At 37.7% G+C, this 19892-nt stretch overlaps 1 protein-coding gene across 2 annotated transcripts in view; it reads left to right on the top strand.

Moving 5' to 3' along the window:
• LOC112045656 (filamin-A) overlaps nucleotides 1-19892 on the top strand; it is a 135599-nt gene that overhangs the window by 23358 nt on the left and 92349 nt on the right. For both annotated transcript variants that reach the window (XM_052881380.1, XM_052881381.1), the window contains exons 2-8: nucleotides 3181-3481; nucleotides 4584-4764; nucleotides 5392-5491; nucleotides 11557-11699; nucleotides 13407-13630; nucleotides 14604-14745; nucleotides 19328-19491. In XM_052881380.1, coding sequence (XP_052737340.1) covers nucleotides 3266-3481; nucleotides 4584-4764; nucleotides 5392-5491; nucleotides 11557-11699; nucleotides 13407-13630; nucleotides 14604-14745; nucleotides 19328-19491 — 1170 coding nt within the window. In that variant the 5' untranslated portion in view covers nucleotides 3181-3265. The remainder of the gene's footprint in view (nucleotides 1-3180; nucleotides 3482-4583; nucleotides 4765-5391; nucleotides 5492-11556; nucleotides 11700-13406; nucleotides 13631-14603; nucleotides 14746-19327; nucleotides 19492-19892) is intronic.

The following is a 19892-nucleotide window of genomic DNA, read 5'->3' as shown; positions in this document are numbered from 1 at the left end:
TCATCCTCATCCTAACAAGTTAGCCCGCTTCCATCTTAGATTGCATCATCACTTACCATCAGGTGGATTGTAGTCAAGGGCTAACTAGTAATAAAAAAAGAATTAAAAAATAATATAAAAGATAATTTTCATTACATTTTCATCATGTTATAGCTAAGAACCGTCTGGATCAAATAAGCTTTTAATCAAACAAACGACATCTTTAAAATTGACCTATTCCTAAAAGCCACGATGGCACAGACACGCTCACCAAAATGCACATCTTTCACTTTCAGCCCACAGACAGACACATCAAACTTACAACCCCTCTTTTTTCAAGGGTTGAAAATAGAGGCAATAGCAAGATATAGTTTCTCAAATAGTGTATTAGTTATGAGACCTACAACGCTAGATTATTTAAATATTAATGTAATCACAATATTACATGACACTAATATTATAAAAGCGACGACATTATATATTATAAAGCGACAATATAATTATACGATACAATATAATAGCGACGATATTATAAAGCGACAAGGGCTAACTTGTAATTAATAAAAAAAGGCGAAAGTGTGTATGTTTGTTTGTATGTTTGTCCTCCTTTGCGCTTCAATTTCCATTCTAAATTTCAGCTGAATTGCTTCAGTTGACGCAACTGAAGCAATTCGGCGGAAATTTAGAATGGACTTAGATTTTACTCTGGATTAATACATAGGCTACTTTTCATCCCAGACAAATTTATAGTTGCCGCAGAATTTGTGAAAAACTGAATTCCACGCGGACGAAATCGCAGGCGTCCGTCGATTATAAAATTAGATTAATAGTTGTCCATATTAAATATCACTTTAGAAATAAATTGATACAACCGTCATTATCACGGAAACCTCTCCTAACTACGCAATATATCACCCGAGCTCCATTCATAATCTGTGGAACAACTTGCAAACTCACTCTGTGACATCTATCTGCCGTAACAGCTTGAGCGCCTACTTCCAAGTTCCCGCCTACTTAAGTGAAAACTTTGATTCCATAGAAATATTTTACTTGCAACTGTCTGTTGGTAGCCAAATAGCTAGTTATTTAGAGACTAACTTAGCTTTTAACGGTGCTGATAGTTTTAAAGGCTAATTTCTATATAAATAAACCAATATTATAGCGTCCGAATGAGCTTTTATAGGTGCTGAAAATTCAGTTCCTTTAAAAAGTGTAAGTGATATGTTAAGAAGTATATATTTTTTGTCACTCTTTGCTAGTTTCAATGTAAATATCAATACTTACACTACTACTAGCTCAGTGGACTTTATCGGCTGATGACAGTCTTTAAGAGAATAACTCACTTGGATTGTGAAGCTTAATTTAACACACCAAGCTGCTTTGGTGGCTCAGGATGATAATGTTAAACTCTTTTACAATCACTATCAGATATTAATGTTTATAACCTCGACCGACGGCTTAACTTGCTCTCTAAGGTTGAGATTTTCATCATTATCAACCCATATTCGGCTCACTATTAAACACAAGTCTCCTCTCAGAATGAGTGGGGTTAGGCCTTAGTCCATCACGCTGGCCCAATGCGGATTTGCAGACTTCACACGCGTAGAGAATTGAGTAAATTCTTAGGTATGCAGGTTTCCTCACCTTGTTTTTTTTCTTTTTAATTTATTTAATTTCATAAAATGCACATAACTGAAATGTTGGATGTGAATGTCCCGGACCGGATTCGAACCTACGCCCCCCGAAGGAAGAGGTCAGATACACTGGGCTATCACGTCTCACTTGAGGTTGAGAATTCACAGCCTTGACTCAGGACGTCATCCGAAGCCACATATTATACTACGAAAAAGTTCACAGACATTTTTATTTATTATTAATTCTCAACAGTAGATACATCTAGGTACCTACTAAAAATGCGGCAGGTAGAGATGAACCGTAAAAAAGGTTCAGGCTGTGTCATCAATCACAGCAAAGCAGCATACGTGATCAATCCGCACACAACTCTTAGCGCGTTGACATTGACTGGCATCACGATCCACAGTTCACACATTAACTAGGATGGTCGATATTTAGGGTGTTCACACACGACGTTTTCTAAACGAGCTGAAGACGTGCGTTTTTCGGGCTATCTACACACTGCCAGGATTTTTTTTCTGATTGTGTAAGTGCCATAGGCTCCTTATGGGACCTCAGCGGCGTCACCGGGGGGTTTTAACGAGCGCAGAAGCATCGCCTAATGGGGCCCGAAGGCAGAAGCAGAGTAGATGGGACTCTCTAAGGGATTGTCCTCTGAGACTCGGACCTTGGCTTAGAGGGCCGTTCGGGAAGGGTGTTTTGGCCTGAGTGTATCAGTCCGGGTGTCCCCGAGATCATGAGTTAAAAAGCCCACGTCTGGGTGACGTCAGATATGGGGGACCTCGTCCTCGTCAGCGAATCTTGTGTTTGTGTTGCTTGGGAAGCATTGTCGTTCGTTATGTCATCGTCAGGATCGTAAAGCGTAATCGCGTACACTGCGCGTTATCGGCGCGTATTATATCGCTACGAGCGTGCGTTTCAGCTTTGCATCGTCGGCGTATATGCGCAATTAACAGCGATACAAACGAAAATATCGTTTGCAAAGATTCAACAACATGCCTGATGCTTGAATTGAATGATTATCTTGTGTAACCTGTATGTTACAATCGTGTAAAACATGCATCATCGGCTCGTTTAAAAAACGTCTTGTGCATAGGCTATTAATATTATTGGGCTGTAAACAAATGAGTACTGAATGGGAACATGCGTTGCTTTGTGGAAGTTCATAATGTAGAATAAGAAATTTATTTATTATTTTAAATCTTTCGGTGTTAACCGCGTTAGGTGTTTCACTTCGTTACCGCACCAACATCAAAAGATATAAACCATAAAGACTCTTGCCATTTGTCTACTTTAAACAATAAATTGCTACCAACATAAGCGTATTCCAAAATACTAAATATTCCTCTCTATAATATCAGAATTGAACACCTATTACGCACTTCACTCCTCGCTCGTCAGGTGCTCGAAACATTTTGCATTTAACTATTTGTTTATTTAACTATTTGTCAGTATAAAAATTGGCTTCACCTAACCTAGTGTAAGAAGTCAATAGAGATACAATATATGTAGAAGCTCACAAATATAATTAAAACAAATTTTAAAAATACTTTCTTTCTTTTTCAGATAACGAAAATGTTTAAAACAATGCCTGAAATAATCGTAAGGATATTGTATAGTTCTTCAAACAATAACTGACGAATACAGCATCATGGAGGGGGTTAGAATATCTCATCAGGGCTTGAAGGCGCATTCCCCGGAAGGGGCGGCCGGAAGAATAACCCAAGCTGGTCTAGCAGCGCGCAGTGCGGAGGGAACAGCTGCTAAAGCCATGGCTATCAAGGGTCACGAGGATCTATGGGTAGAAATCCAAGCTAATACGTTTAGAAACTGGATTAACGAGACGCTCAAACCGATGAACATAAAGGTAAACAGTTTTCTAATGTTTCAAAAATACAAACGTCGTACTTAACTATCGAGTATTAGTTCCCAAAAGCGTTTGTAATCTAAAGATTCTTAAAATAAACGATTATAAATTTGAATCTCATTTATTAAACACTATACAGCAATATTTTCGTATAATCTTTCATTAATATGTTTAAGATTAAGTGCAAATATTATCTGATGGATATCGACTGCTTAACTAAATTATATAACATTTACGTTGAGCAATGACTTGAATTTACTTGAATAAAAATTCAATATTACCTAACTAAGAAATATCTCCAAAATCTGTAAACATCAAAATATTTAAACTTATTTAACCTTCAACCTTTTTTAACCTTCCTTTAAATAGTGTTTCTACACCAGACAACAAAATATTTAGTAATACATAAAAACAACACAAGAAATAAATGTTACAAACAACTGGTGTTACAATAGCGTGACTAAAATTAGAGATCTTCATTGAGCAAGATCTTTAGTCAAAACTAAGTATTTACTCATTCTTTTAGATGTTTCTAGTGGACCTAGTTAAATAAATAAAATCATAGAACTATGAATAGAATGAGTGAAGAACAATTTTAACAAGAAACTTCTGTACTACGTTTATAGATATTGCTGTAGGTATGTACGAGTATACAGTAGAGATAATAGTTTCTGTATTTAACTACAAAATTACTTGTAGAGTACGGCTGTGTACTTCAACATATGCAATAAAAACCATGGTCTGTTTTTACAGCAAACGCGTTTAGAAAATCAATTTTATACGTTTTATTGCTATATTTTTAAAGGCTGAGTTACACTATGAGAGTTTCTAGAATATAAACAACACTGACTTTCTAGGCAACAATGCTATCGCCTACGGTTTCACTATTAAGCGCGTTATCAACTGAGCCGTTAGGCCAGAAATTATTTCCGTATGTCTATCTATCTATTGACACACATAGCCTTACGGGACAGTTGATTACGCACAGATGGCACTGAAAAACTCTCGGTCGTATTAGAAAAACTTACCTTATGTAACTTAGCCTTAAGTACGATCGTTTGCTTCTTATAAATTGTTACCTGATGGTTATTTTTTATGCTAGGTTGTGGATCTAGTCGAAGACCTTTGCGATGGTACGGTATTATGCGCCTTGGTGGAAGCCCTGCAGGGTCGCAGACTGAAGGGATGGAGTTCGAACCCAACAAACCAGCACCACAAGCTAGAAAACGTTACCACCGCGCTCCAGGCCATCGAAGACGATGGTGTTAAGCTTGTTAATATCGGTAAGTGATACTACTAATGTGACGAGCTTTTTCATTGTTGTTTAGTTTTCTCTGCAACTCGTAGTATGTAAATTAGCTTTAAGACGTAGGCTCAATTTACCTTGTACCTTTTAGCAATAAAAAAAACAAATTTGGTATACCTCCGTATCTTCTGTGACAAAGCAATAACTTATAGCTTCACTAGTGGACGCCCGCGACTTTGTCCGCGTGAAATTTAGTTTTTCACAAATCCCGCGGGAGCCATGGATTTTTCCGGGATTAAAAGTAGCCTATGTGCTTAGTAATCCAGAGTAAAATCTATTTCCATTCCAAATTTCAACTAAAACGGTTCAGTAGTTGCGCCGTTAAAGTGTAACAAACATCCAAACACCCATACAAACTTTCGCGTTTATAATATTAGTAGGATGAAGCTAGTCTGATGATAGAGTTAAAAGGTGGCCATAGGAACACCTAAAGAAAACAAATTCAACTTTTTGGACTCACTTGTATCCGAGCATGCAAACTCAAACTTGTTTTTTATATATATTTGGGGGTTATGAAAGGAAAGGTTGTTGTGAATTTTGTTATACAAAAAAATATCTAAACAGCTTAGTTATTAAATGAAAACGTTAATATTTGTTTTTTCAGGCAACGTGGACATTGTAAATGGAAACCTGAAGCTGATCCTAGGATTAATCTGGTCCCTCATCATGAGGTACCAAATTGGCAAGAGCAAATTCCCGCCCAGGTATAAACTTGAGATATACTTCTAATTAATATTAGGTACCTAATATATATACCTGTTACTTGTATATATTGATTAACGTTTGAATATTAAATTACTACCATTAACTTAATACAATATCTTAAGTTAACTAACTTATTGCCGTGTCGGTCCAGAGGTTAAATTATGCGACTTCAAGCTACAAGGTTTTATGTACGAGTTCTGGCTCGGGCTAAATGAAATGAAATAAAATGAACTTTATTTGCCTTAATACACTTAAATATACTTGATGGTCTTACAAATATAAAGTCGCAGTGTATTGCCATATAAATGGCGCGCAAATTTTACAATATATATAATTGTTTGAGAATATATTACTTACCCACAATCATACAATTGTTTTAATTAAGAAATACAATTTAAATTTGAAATAAACGTAAAATTATACATGTCAAAACGAACTTTAGTCTACGTCAGTACATAATATAAAACTCGATTTTTGTTTTGGCCCAGATTTAGGAAGTTAGTGTCGTGTCCCCGTGGCTAGGATAAAGCGTTAAGCGTATCGAATAAGTATCGTTAACATCTGATAGTGATCGTTAGAGAGTCAAACATGGACTAAATCTAAATTCATTTATTACAAGCGATTGTCACACGCCAAGTCGTATTTGTAAAGACTCTAACCAATGGTTCAGAAGGCATATTCTGCTGAGAAGAGCCGGCAATAAACTTAACAGTGGCTCTAATAAGGCCTTGCAGGCAGGCTAACTCATAAACTATGAAGTATGTTATTTGACATACACGATATTGAGATATAGTATCTCAAGTGCCAAATGTCATCCTTGGAGGATATCATATAATAGGTAAATGACATTTCTCAGTTGATTTGATGTGATTAATGATTTTTGACGGCCTCCGTGGCGCAGTGATATGCACGGTTGTCTTACAAGACGGAGTTCCTGGGTTCAATCCCCGGCCGAGCCGATTGAGGTTTCCTTTATTGGTCCAGGTCTGGCTGGTGGGAAGCTTCGGCCGTGACTAGTTACCTCCCTACCGACAAAGACGTACCTACGATGTCGTGTAGAAACCGAAAGGGGTGTGGATCCTCCTCCTAACAAGTTAGCCCGCTTCCATCTTAGATTACATCATCACTTACCATCAGGTGAGATTGTAATCAAGGGCTAACTTGTACAGAATAAAAAAATGTTTATTTTAATATGTTGTTAATAATGACCAAATTAGTGAATAGGCCAAGCCTGGCTGCCTATAAAAGAGACGATAAAAATCTAATTAAAAACCAGTGTTACTCGTAAGTATTAGTTAACAGAGCGCACACTCTATAAGAAATAAGTTAAACTGTTGAATGTGCATTTGCCTATGTATATTAAGAAACGTATCAAGAAATATAACATTTTACCGTTTCTAAATTACATTATCTTTCGTAATTATCAGAATCAGATAAAATCGCAGTGTTTAATATACCAGATAACTGTAATTAGCAGCTCCGCGGTTGCCAGCACTTAGTGATGGTAAGTTTCAACTAGCCAATCATATAATAGAATAAAAGATTGTTAATCTTTTATGTCTGTCTTTTTGTGTTAATTTCCGGAATAACACAACTGATTTTAATGCTTTTCTCTCAAGTAGATTAAGCACAATTTAGAGAAATACTTCGGTAGTGCTAAAACGATCAGAGAGACCTTTAAGATTAAGTATTGGTAGATTTGTGAGTAGGTGTATAGATGGCAGTAGAATGCCTCCATTGTCCATTTGTTAGCTTGTGTGGCTTCGGAGGTCCTTGGGTTTGATTCCCCAGTCGCGTCATGGAATGTAATAGTCGCCGGTAATTTCACATCATCGCCCTAATCCCGGCAACTCGCATTGGAGCAACGTAGTGGGTATAAGCTCCAAATTTTCCCTCCTATACGGAAGGAGGGCATTGTCCTATAGTGAGCCATTAAATTTAGGCTGATAATAATAATCGGTATGAAAGATGGCACTCTAGACATCTGTCGAGCGTGTCATCGTCCTGGGGAGTCCCTCAGGCATATTGTGTCCGGGTGTTCTCACCTTGCTAACGGCGAATACTTGCACAGACATAATCAAGTAGCCAAGATAATCCACCAACAGCTTGCTCTTCAATATGGCCTTATCGATTTTGAGATGCCTTACTATAGGTACGACCCAGCGTCAGTTCTTGAAAATAGCAGTGCATTGCTCTACTGGGACCGAACGATTATCACTGACAGGTATATTGTAGCCAATAGACCTGATATAGTGCTAGTCGATCGGTCAGTGCGTCGTGCAATAATTGTTGATATTACTGTTCCACATGACGATAATCTGGTTAAAGCCGAAAAGGAAAAAGTATCAAAATACTTGGACCTTGCTCACGAGATTACCGCCATGTGGAATGTTGAGTCAACTATTATTGTTCCGATAGTTGTTTCAGTCAATGGTCTTATAGCGAAAAGCTTCGACCAACACCTTAAGAAGCTTTCGCTTAACTGTTGGATCAAGAGTCGGATACAAAAGGCAGTGATTCTTGAGACGGCGCGTATTGTGAGGAGGTTCCTCACTCTGGAGCCCTGACCACCGGTTGCTTGGACACTCAAATGTCCCGCAGCGGGAGGGTGAATTTTTTTTTTATAAATTTTTAATAATGTTTTGTATTTTATTATACTTATATTGTTAAAAATTTAAAAAAAAAGAAGTATTAAATAAATGAGAGAAATAAATAATATCGGTATGTATATGTAACAATATTATACAGGGTGCTCGGGAGTATTTTCCATAACTACAAGGTATTTGCAAGTCTACTTATAGGATATAGGAGCCGAACTGCTTATCTTATATTTTATTAACAAAAAAAATATGTGTTTTTATACAAAGTAATTAAAATAATTCCGAGTATCCATATAACACACGCCTTTATCTATCCTTGAATTTTAAAATACGTAGTCGTAGTGGTGACACTGTTGATATTGCAACTGGCACTCCGCACTTTACATAGTTCATGAGTTTCATGATGTTTATCAATGAATAAATTAGGCTAGGTCATATAAGGATGCGATTTAAGGGACACAATTTAAGATCTATTTACAAAAGAAATACATACTCCGAAACTATTCATTTTAGAACACATGGTTCTTAGACATTTTAATTAATTTTCATTAGAGAATATAACCATAGAGTTATGTGAAATACTACCGAGCACCCTGTATAGGTGTATGAATGTACCCATCAGCATCAAACGCCAACCAAGACAGCAATTAGCACGTTGCTCGGACTCGCCTATTGCGTTACATCCTAATATACCTTATTCGTTCACTTTCATCACATTTTTTCGCAATTGCAAAACGCTGATATCGTTACGCCTTACTGTGTTGTAACTTTTTGCTAAAGTTGATGCAGTAGTAGGTCGTTGCCCTTTAAAACGTGGTGAGATGTTTTTTTATACGAAAATAACTTGCAACTCTCTCACGTAATGGTAAGTGTAGATGTTTGCCTAGAAGTTGCCTATTCACTCTTGTTTTAAAGATACTCCCGAAACACGAACTTCTGAATTTCATATTCTAGCCACGCGTATGCTAAAATAACAGATTGACGGCACTTCGCAAATAAGTATGAACAGTTTTGTGATAAAATATTAATATGAGAAGTCCTTTGTTTAATAAATAAATAAAACAATAGATAATAAACGTTCCTGGTTTATCAAAATCAAATCAATATATTATTTAATGAGATATATTGATTCATTCCCTTTATAATATACCTATACCCGTCTACAATTTTGAACGTAAAGTCCTCGATAACTAGGTGGAGCGGTACATAAAGCGTTACACATATTTTTGTCTTACCTACTGATGTTCATTTTAAGATCCACCTGTTGAAACACTCTGCTAAGGTTCTTGAGCGTGGTACTAAGACCATCGAGAGTCTCACATCATCGGCAAATCGCAGTTGAGTGATGTACCTACCTACCTATCGCCATTATGTTAATGCCAAAGACGTTCTCCAGAAGTTTAAAGACGTCTTCCAATGCAGCGGTAAATAGCTTCGGGTGATCACATTTCCCTGTCGTACTCCTCGCTGTATAATCCTGTATAATCTTTCTGTATACGAGCTGACATAGTGGCGTTTGGCGTGGCGTACAAACACTTCAACACTTGAATATATCTATAGTCCATTCAGAATCTCAGCAAAGACCTTAAGCACAGCCTAGGTTTCCGTAGGCCATAAAAAGGTTCAACGTCACTCAGCGGGCGATGAAGTTTCTCTGCGAGATCGAATCAGGACGAGAACCGCAAAATAACCAAAGTCATTGACATAGCACAGTGAGTTGCGAAGCTTAAATGGCAATCGGCAGGACACCTAGTTCGAAGAGCCGATGGACATTGAGGTCCTAAGGTGCTGGAATGGCGACCCCGCACTAGATGGACCGAGGACATCAAGGGGATTGCAATTTTGCATCAATTTTGTACCATGACGTAGCGATATATTTTCCCAAAATAGAGAAACAAATGACAGATGACTGACGTTCTAGTAGTTAATTGAAAGCCTTGCCAACTCAATTTAGTTGTAAGCTGCTAATTAAGTCACAAAACTTTGATTTAATATCAATATCGTTAGTTTCGTAAAAGCCCCTGCCACCTGAGAAAGCAATCAAGGGATGTGATACGTCGCGATGTAATATAATTAACGCTTAGACGTTAACGCTTCTATTGTAAATTACGAGCTCACATGAATCAAATAAAAGATATTTTACTGAGGAATTGTTACCTATATTAGATATAGCAATCTTAAATGGTAATGAAACAAAACGGCATAGTTATTATGGTCCATATTCATCATTAACAGCCTGTTAAAAGCGCTCTTTTTGTGTTAACACATTCATTGACAAGCGAAAATCTTGGAATTACATAAATGGTCAACATTAAAAAACCGTTAAATTGTTATTTTTACATTGATTCTTTAATAAAATAATACATACGGTTGCATATTTTTATATATACATTTTATATTCATCACGTGAAGACGCGTTATCGGCCATGTGTATTCTTTCAAGAAGTTTTCTATTATTAAAAAAAAAACTCTCAGTAAGTATTTTAGTAAAATAATAAAATTCTAAATCAATTTGAATTTGGGGATTTGAGCTTACACCCACCAAGCTACTCTAATGCAAGTTGGCGGGCGTAGGGTGGTTATGGATGTTTTCTGTGATTATGGTTGATTCTACGACCACGTGTTAATGTTAATGACCGCAACTGACGGCTATAAGGTACTGTTACACATGCTCTAAACGTGCTATTAAGTATGCTCCATACGAGCATGCTTATCATCAGTTTACCTTTGCTAGCAATACATGCTATTCTTAAGTATGCTCCTGAATATGCATGCTCAAAGCAAACATTCCCATTTCACATGTTAATTTGTATCTATCTCATAGTCTAACCACTGGACTAAACTAAGCATTTATAATATCTTTACTAATGTATTCAAATAAGTAAACAATGAGGATTTGTTATTCTGTGCAAAAAAACATATCCAAAGTGTAACACCATCCAAACCCTTAAAATCTACGCTTCACTCTGAAACCGGAGCATCCTAAAAAGATGTTTTTTGCTATTATTTACAAGTTTTCCCTTGACTACAATCTCACCTGATGGTAAGTGATGATGCAATTTAAGGCGGGCTAAGCTGTTAAGAGTCCTTCCGTGGCACAGTGGTATGCGCGGTGAATTTTCAAATCGGATGTCCTGGGTTCGATCCCCGGCTGCGCAGATTGAGATTTTCTTAATTGGTCCAAGTTGGCGGGAGGCTTCGGCTGTGGCTAGTTACCACCCTACCGGCAAAGACGTAGCGCCAAGTGATTTAGCGTTCCGGTCCGTTACGAAACCGAAAGGGGTGTGGATTGTCATCCTCCTCCTAACAAGTTAGCCCGCTTCCATCTTATAATGCATCATCACTTACCATCAGGTGAAGAAGAAAGAAAAACAAAGTTAGAAAATCCACACCCCTTTTGGTTTCTATGCGACATCGTACCGGTTTACTCTAGAATGAGATATTACAATTTATGATTGTTTCAGGAAGCTAATGCTCTCGTGGCTTCAGGCGGCGATGCCTGAATGTCGAGTAGGGAACCTTACAACTGATTGGAATAGCGGAGTTCTCCTCTCCGCACTCCTTGACTACTGCAAGCCTGGCATATTCCCACATTGGAAGGAACTCAGTGAGTCATCAAAAAAAACGGAGAATTAGCAATAAAGTTACTACCTCTCCGTTTTTTTTTATTATCTAATTTAATCCACCTAATTGAGAATTCAATGCTTGAAGAAGCTTTATTGACAAAAGTATTAAGCTGACTTTTTTAACAAGAGTAGTATAAAAAAATAAGTTTCCTACACTACCGAGCTTTCTTTTCATTTTATTTAAAATAAGAGACATTCAAAAATGGGAAGGCTATAAAAGTCATCCGTTCTGAATCCATATAAAAATGGCCGTTTAGGTCGTAAAAATTACCATAACACGTGTTCTTGAAGTCTGGAGGGCATGGAATATTGTGCACAACTAAGTAAGAGAGGGCAATCATTTCATAAAGCTTAGGTTATAGTTGAGATAATACCTTAAATACATTAATTTAAAAATTGAGATACTAATTTAAGTACCTACTAACACATAAAGTCGAGAATTTTTGCATTCGTTGAGCATTTGGAGCCCCAAGGTGCTGAAGTGGCGACCCCGCACCGGAAAGGGCAGTTATCGTCGACCAACCACTAGGTAGACCGAGGACATCAAACGGATCGCAGGAAACCGCTGGATGCTGGTGGCTACAGACCGTTATGCTTGGAAGTCCATACAAGAGGCCTATTACTAGCAGTGGACGTCCATCGGCTGTTAATGACGTGCATCAAACAGGCTGTTTTTACGAAAAAAGCCATAGTTTCCTCGGCAATTCCGCTAGTATTTAATAAAAAATGTAGGCAAATAATCAAGGGATTTATTTCTTAAAAAAAAATGTACAACAAATGATCTTATAATCTTGAGAGTTCCTTAATGGTTGTACAATATAGATAACACGCATAACACTCGTAACTAATAATATTTCAATTCAGTGTTATAACTATGAAACCATGGCAGTGTTTCGCTAACAATAACCCTAAATTTCAATTGTCGTAAAACAAAATTTAAACTAAATTGAAAAATGAAGTGTTTGTATTCCCGAGCGACGTCGTTCGTAATTAAACCTCTTTCTAATTTATAAGATTGGAGGATTTCTTTAAAAAGGATTTTCTGATAAAGAGCCTTCGTCAGAATTTATATCCCTAGATAAGGACTTATTCCTCACCGCTTTTATATTAATTATTCCCTACATAAATGCTTTTCAACCTCCCGTCAAAAGAAGATTGATTATTTTTCGATATTGCCGCAACATTATTATTGTATGCCTTCCTTGCTCTATTTTATGCTTCAGTCATGCTTAATTTATTATTGTATACTAGCCTTCACTTGCGACTTTAACAGCAGTGTTATCATTGTTCTAAAGAATAGGGAAGAAACTCAATTAAAAGTCAAACAAGAAAATTAATACTACATTGTACTGATTTGGTTTTATAACTTCTAAAAGTACTTATTACTATGTTTAATCATTCTCTTCGCAATATATCAGAAATTCGATAATCTTTTATACATAAATGGAACCGACTTCAAAGGCGTATTTCAGTTATTTTGACTTTTAACAGAAAATTACTAAACGTATTTTGATTAAAATGAAATGGAATCAATCTGGAAGTATACTCTCCCAAACAAAAAAGAATTTTCAAAATTGGTTAATAAATGACGAAGTGATGAGGTAACAAACATACGCGTCGAATTGAGAAATTCCTTTTTTTTTTGAAAGTCGGTTAAAAATGTTTAAATCATTTGTTATGTTTTACAGATCGTCACGAAGCCATAGAAAACTGTCGAAGAGCTATGAAACTGGCTCACAGAGAACTCGACGTACCCATGGTTCTGGAGCCGGAGTATTTGGCCTCACCATGGCTAGATGAGCTGTCAGGGATGACATACCTCTCCTATTTTATGAAGCCAGATTCAACGGGGGTCAAGTCGACGTTAGACTGGGTTAACTCACGTTTGGAGAGACCTATAACAAACTTTACGGTAAGCTATTCGAGTAGTTAAAGTGGAATGTCCTTCCGGCGTCTGTGTTCGAGGCATGAGGGAATAAAGATTTTATAGTAAGCGCGCCTCAGCTTAGACCTCATCATTATGTTGCATCGGGTGATTGGTGAAGTTGTTTCAAATACTATAAGACGAGAACATTGGAACGTACAGCGGCATGCACTTCATAGATACAAAATGCACTACCTATGCCTACACAGGCGACTCTTTCGTTGTTATCAACCCATATTCGGCTCACTGCTGAGCTCGAGTCTCCTCTCAGAGTGAGAGGGATTAGCCAATAGTCCACCACGCTGGCTCAATGCGGATTGGCAGACTTCACACACGCAGAGAATTAAGAAAATTCTTTGTTAAGCAGGTTTCCTCACTATGTTTTTTCTTCACCGTTTGATACGCGTGATATTTTATTTCTTAAAATGCACACAACTTAAAAGTTGGACGACTCTTTAAGAACGTATATTGGAGAAGGAATTTTCCATTTTGTACAAGTTGTACTTACAAGTGTTTTACAAAATTCTTAAATAAAGTTGTAGTTAGTAGTGCTTATCCTATTTAATCACATGCACGCCACTGAGCATTTTATATTTATATTACATACCGAAGGAATTATGTAAAGAACTGTGAAATATGTCCGTAGTGAGTAATGAGAATCTAACACCAAGAGACATTTGAATAAATTTCCGATATCGGTGGCGCAGATTTTGAAAGCGTACTAATGCTTGTAAGAGCAACGTATGTCATTGAGGGAATTTTCCAAGAATCACGGTAGACTATTTATTTTACAAAGTCCTATACAAAATAAAATTTTTAGTTAAGCATTTATTTAAAAAAGATCAAGTAGTAGAATGTTTATTTATCACAATCTACTACTACGGCTGAATTGAGAGAAAACTACTGTAACCTAATATAGATAATCAGCATATAATATAACAAATCAGTTTATATGTTACAGACGGACTGGAACGACGGTCGCGTTGCAAACGAGTTGGTGCGATCAATGGGAGGCCCCGCTCCACATCCAAGCAAACTGAGAAGGGACCCAGCGCGCTGGGAAGAAAACTGTCAAACTGCTATTGATGCCGGCAAAAAACTAGGTAAGCTTGATGAATTATCATTACTGTTAACAGCGTATATGAGACCACTACAATACCCGACCTCCAAATTAAACCGCATATGGGACCAATACAATACCCGCCCCCCAAACTATAGCGTTTATGATCCCACTACAATACCCGGCCTCCAAATTATAGCGTATATGAGCCCACTACAATACCCGGTCTCCAAACTGACGGACCGGACCGACGGCTAAACGTGCTATTTGCTGGACTTAACACCAACTGGGTTTAACACCACATCGACATCCCAAGTCCATGCTGCTATGAAAATTTCTTAGAAGAAAAGAGAAGCCCAATATTTCATTCAAACAGGACCGTTTGATCCGAACCTACTAAGGCTAACTACTATGTCTTGAAAGATGTTTCCCATAAATCAACTTTTTAAGAGTAGGTCATTCATTCATTATCAACCCATTTTCGGCTCAATGCTGAGCTCGAGTCTTCTCTCAGAACGAAAGGGGCTAGGTCACTAGTCCACCATGCTGGCCCAATGCGGATTGGCAGACTTTACACGCGCAGTGAATTAAGAAAATTCTCTGTTAAGCAGGTTTTCTCATGATGTTTTTCCTTCATCGTTTGAGACACGACGTGATATTTAATTTCTGAAAATGCACACAACTGAAAAGTTGGAGATGCATGCCTCGGACTGGATTTTAACGCACATCCTCCATAATCGGAGGCAGGTCATATCCACTGAGCTATCACGACTAGTATACGAGTAAAAGTAGGTATTAGGTACTAAGAGTACTAAGTTAAAATCGATATCTAATCGAGAATCATGATATTACTTATATACGAATACGAATGGAATTCTATTCAAACTATTCGCAGCGTAATAATTTCTAACATTTCAGACTAAGTATACCATGAAAGCATTTTCATTTTGGGGAAATTTTAGAACATTCTCGAACATGCAACAAAATTGTAATCCAAAAGTTATGGACACCCACATTACCAGGGGCGTAGCTACCGCCGTATCAGCCATATCAATGATAAAGGGACTACGTCATCTTTAAAGCGAGCATTTGCGACTCGGAGGCGCCCGGACTCTCGGGGGCGCCCGGACGGATACACTCAGGCCAAAACACCCTTCCCGAACGGCCGAGGTCCGAGTCTCAGAGGAGACGCCCTTAGAGAGTCCTTCCGCCCATCTACTCTGCTTCTGCCTTCGGGCCCCATCAGGCGATGCTTCTGCTCGCCCAAACCCCTCAGTGAGTGAGAGCCTACGGCACTTACACAATCAGAAATAAAAGCATGTGTGACAAATCTTTACCCTTCATTTGGGCCTTTGATACAGGGGGATCAAAGATGGGGGGTCTTTGATACAGGGGCCCTCCAAGACACGTTACGCCACTGCACATTACAGTAATATGTTACTGGTTACTGCGCCTCCGAACTGTTCACCTGGGAAAATTTGTTTGAATATTCGTCCAGCCCGACGTAAATTTGCATGTAGTGTTTCGTTCTACATACTAATATTTACAAATAAACAACATCGAATTTATCTATCAAATTAGCATACCAAAGTTAAGATGAAGAATTTAAAGTCCCCTGAAACTCGATAAAATTACAGTTTTTAATTTTTTTTGATAAATAAAATTTAATTATTATGTGAAATTTTTTTATTACTATATAGGGTTGATCAATCGTCATTGCAATTATCTCTATAATTGTACAGTTACAAATTAAAGTTATAATTGTAGAGTTACATGACGAACTTGGCATCTCTAGGAAACTAAGATCTTTTTAGAAAGTAACCCAATATTTTTTGATGAACTATGATTGTGTATTTCAATCATTCCACAATTATTAACCTCAAACATATGAAAAATGGCTTATTTGGTGTTTGTAAATTATGAGGACATATTTAATAATATGAATTAATATACTCGTAATACAAGCTAATACAGAAATCAACCACTCTAAACTCAATATATTATATTTTTATGAGCGTTCTACAAACAAGTCCGGCAGTACTGAATGAGGTAGCGGTCAGCCTTAATATTCCAAACAGACACTATGTCGTAGGATTTATGCTCCTATAAATTTTAGAGCGTTACGTCGAACCACCGGCACTAACAGTGTCTGAGCGTACTTCACTGCACTGCTCCGTTTTATTCGATGCAGTGTTTTAAGCTCAATTTAAACGTGTAGTAGCGAACGCCCGCCCGCGCTTTAGACCTCCTCAATCCGGCCCTGTCGCAATATCTGTTCTAAGCGGACATTAGTTATATAGCGTCTACTATAAACTACCTTCTTGCCAAATTCGCTAATCGAATCTTGGTAAATCAAGCGGTTTGCAACTTTTCGATTTAATATATTGAACATATATAATAATATATAAAAATGAATCCATATATCCCTTGGTCACATCATCACGCGTGAATGACTGGACCGATTTCAATATTTTATTTTTGATGTGTTTGTTATTGTCAGGAGAAGGTTTTTTTTTTATTCTTTACAAGTTAGCCCTTGACTACAATCTCACCTGATGGTAAGTGATGATGCAGTCTAAGATGGAAGCGGGCTAACTTGTTAGGAGGAGTTTTAATTTGTTAGGAGGAGGATGAAAATCCACACCCCTTTCGGTTTCTACACGGCATCGTACCGGAACGCTAAATCGCTTGGCGGTACGTCTTTGCCGGTGGGGTGGTAACTAGCCACGGCCGAAGCCTCCCACCAGCCAGACCTGGACCAATTAAGAAAATCTCAATCTGCCCAGCCGGGGATCGAACCCAGGACCTCCGTCTTGTAAATCCACCGCGCATACCACTGCGCCACGGAGGCCGTCGAGGTTCTTATGACATTTAAAAAAAATAAAAAAAATTAAGGGGTAGGGTAGTTACCTAGAGAGGTAGGGTAGGGGTAGGATAGGAGTAGGGTAGGGGTAGGGTAGAAGTAGTTGAAAGCTTACATCCAGTTTCACGTGGACGAAGTCGCGGGCGTCCCCTAGTATACAATAACAATAACAACACAAGTATTAAAATAATGGCTTTTGGCATAATAATCTATGCTAATACAATAATGCCGCAGAGTTTGTTTGGCCAATAGCGCTAACCTCATGAACAACTTTTTCGAATTAAAAAAAATATTTGTGTCGTATTTTATTCCATTTATTGGGGAAATTTATATGTACACACCCAATACCAATAGGAGTGGAGCATCGATGTAAAATTCGGCAAAAACGGAAAAAAATATTAATTCCTTTAATAAACTAGTTGCACAAAAATCATGTTGGTTCGTTCTCGTTTCTCTTTCCAAACTCTAAAATAGTTTTTTTTTTTAAGATTATTTTTCACATCTTTTTTAATATGACCAATATTCCCATTCCCCTCCAACTAGTCGGGAAAGACTGTATCAGGAGTGGGTTCGACAACAGTCCAACGGAGCGGGGATCGAACCACCACCACTCGGTGATAATTGGTGCCGCTTTGCCGTTCGAGGCTCGTTAGTTGTACGTGGACGAAGTCGCAGACGTATACAATTATTAAGCAAATAAAAACTGAAACTATACAGTCATAATTACATTGAAAACTTTTCTCACAGTATCTAGATCTGTAAGGATGCTTTGACAAACTTTGTGAGCAAATTCGTGGAACTATATTCATTAATTTTATGCTACGAAAAGTTACTATTTAACATAGCTGTTTACGTTCATAACTACGTCCGCTTGTCAATGACAAAACATTGTTACTAACGAGAATGTACGGTTAATGTTTTATTTATAAAATTCCATGAATTCTCTTTTGTTTGTTAATAAGATAAACTTTTATTCAAACGATACACATTAACGATTAAAACGATAGCAATATACTCGTAGTTCTCCTGAAAGAGAGTGGTTAGGCTAAGGTTAGGCTATTATAATTATCAATAAGAGGGGCTAGGCCAATAGCTCACTACGCTGGCCCAATGCGGATTGGCAGACTTCACACACGCAGAGAAATGAGAAAGTTCTCTCGTATGTAAGTTTCCTCACAATGTTTTTCTTTCACTGTTTGAGACACGTGATATCTAATTTCTTAAAATGCACATAACTGAAAAAGTTGGAGGTGCATGCTTCGGACCGGATTCGACCCCACACCCTCCGAAATTGGAGGCAGAGGTTATATCCACTGGGCTATCAGGGTTCTCTAAGTAATACAAAGTAATTATTGGCTAAAGACTAAGATAAGATATCGTTATTGGATGATTACTTAGTATACCTATGTAACTATAAATTTAGTCTCAAATTAAAATTAAATTACTAATCAGACTGTTTGGGCTAATCACACTTCACACTAATATTATAAAGGCGAAAGTTTGTGTGAAAGTGTGTAAGTATGTTTGTTCCTCTTTTACGCTGCGGCTACTGAAGCGATTTGGCTGAAATTTGGAATGGAAATAGATTTTACTCTGGATTAACACATAGGCTACTTTTCATCTCGGAAAAATCCATGGTTCCCGCGGGATTTGTGAAAAACTGAATTCCGCGCGGACGAAGTCGCGGGCGTCCGCTAGTTAATTATAATTATAACCATTTTATAACATGGTTTTTTTAATACTATTGTGTATTATATTTTAGGTGTACAGCCAGTCCTATCAGCAAAGGACATGAGTCAAAGTGACGTAGAACACCTGGGTGTTATGGCATGGGCAGCTCAATTCCGGAATGTTCCCCCTCGGCCACCGGTCCACGATATGCTGCGAGTAGCTCTTGACTCTACCTCAGGAAGAGTTGGAGAGCCAGTGAGTATAAAAATATTCATACAACCCATATTCAGCTCACTGAGCACGAAGCTTCAGAATGAGAAGAGTTAGGCCAATAGTCCACCACGCTGGCCCAATTTGGCAGACTTCACACACATAGAGAATTAAGAAAATTCTCAGATATGCAGGTTTTTTCACAATATAACTGAAAAGTTGGAGGTGCATCTCCTGGATTGGATTCGAACCTACACCCTCTGAATCGAAGGCAGAGGTCATATACACTGGGCTATCACGGATCTCTGAAATGAAAATATTACGCAACATGAATGGAACAAAAAAATATCTCGTAATTAATGGACTTTTATGTTAGAAATAATTGTGTCGTATCTTCATCGTACTCGTATATAGAACTATCTCGGTCCATTCCCTGTAGGTACATT

This window comes from Bicyclus anynana, chromosome 4, assembly GCF_947172395.1.
Source record: "Bicyclus anynana chromosome 4, ilBicAnyn1.1, whole genome shotgun sequence".
Taxonomy (NCBI): domain Eukaryota; kingdom Metazoa; phylum Arthropoda; class Insecta; order Lepidoptera; family Nymphalidae; genus Bicyclus; species Bicyclus anynana.
Note: the sequence above shows the minus strand (reverse complement) of the source record. Positions and strands in the feature narration are given on the sequence as shown.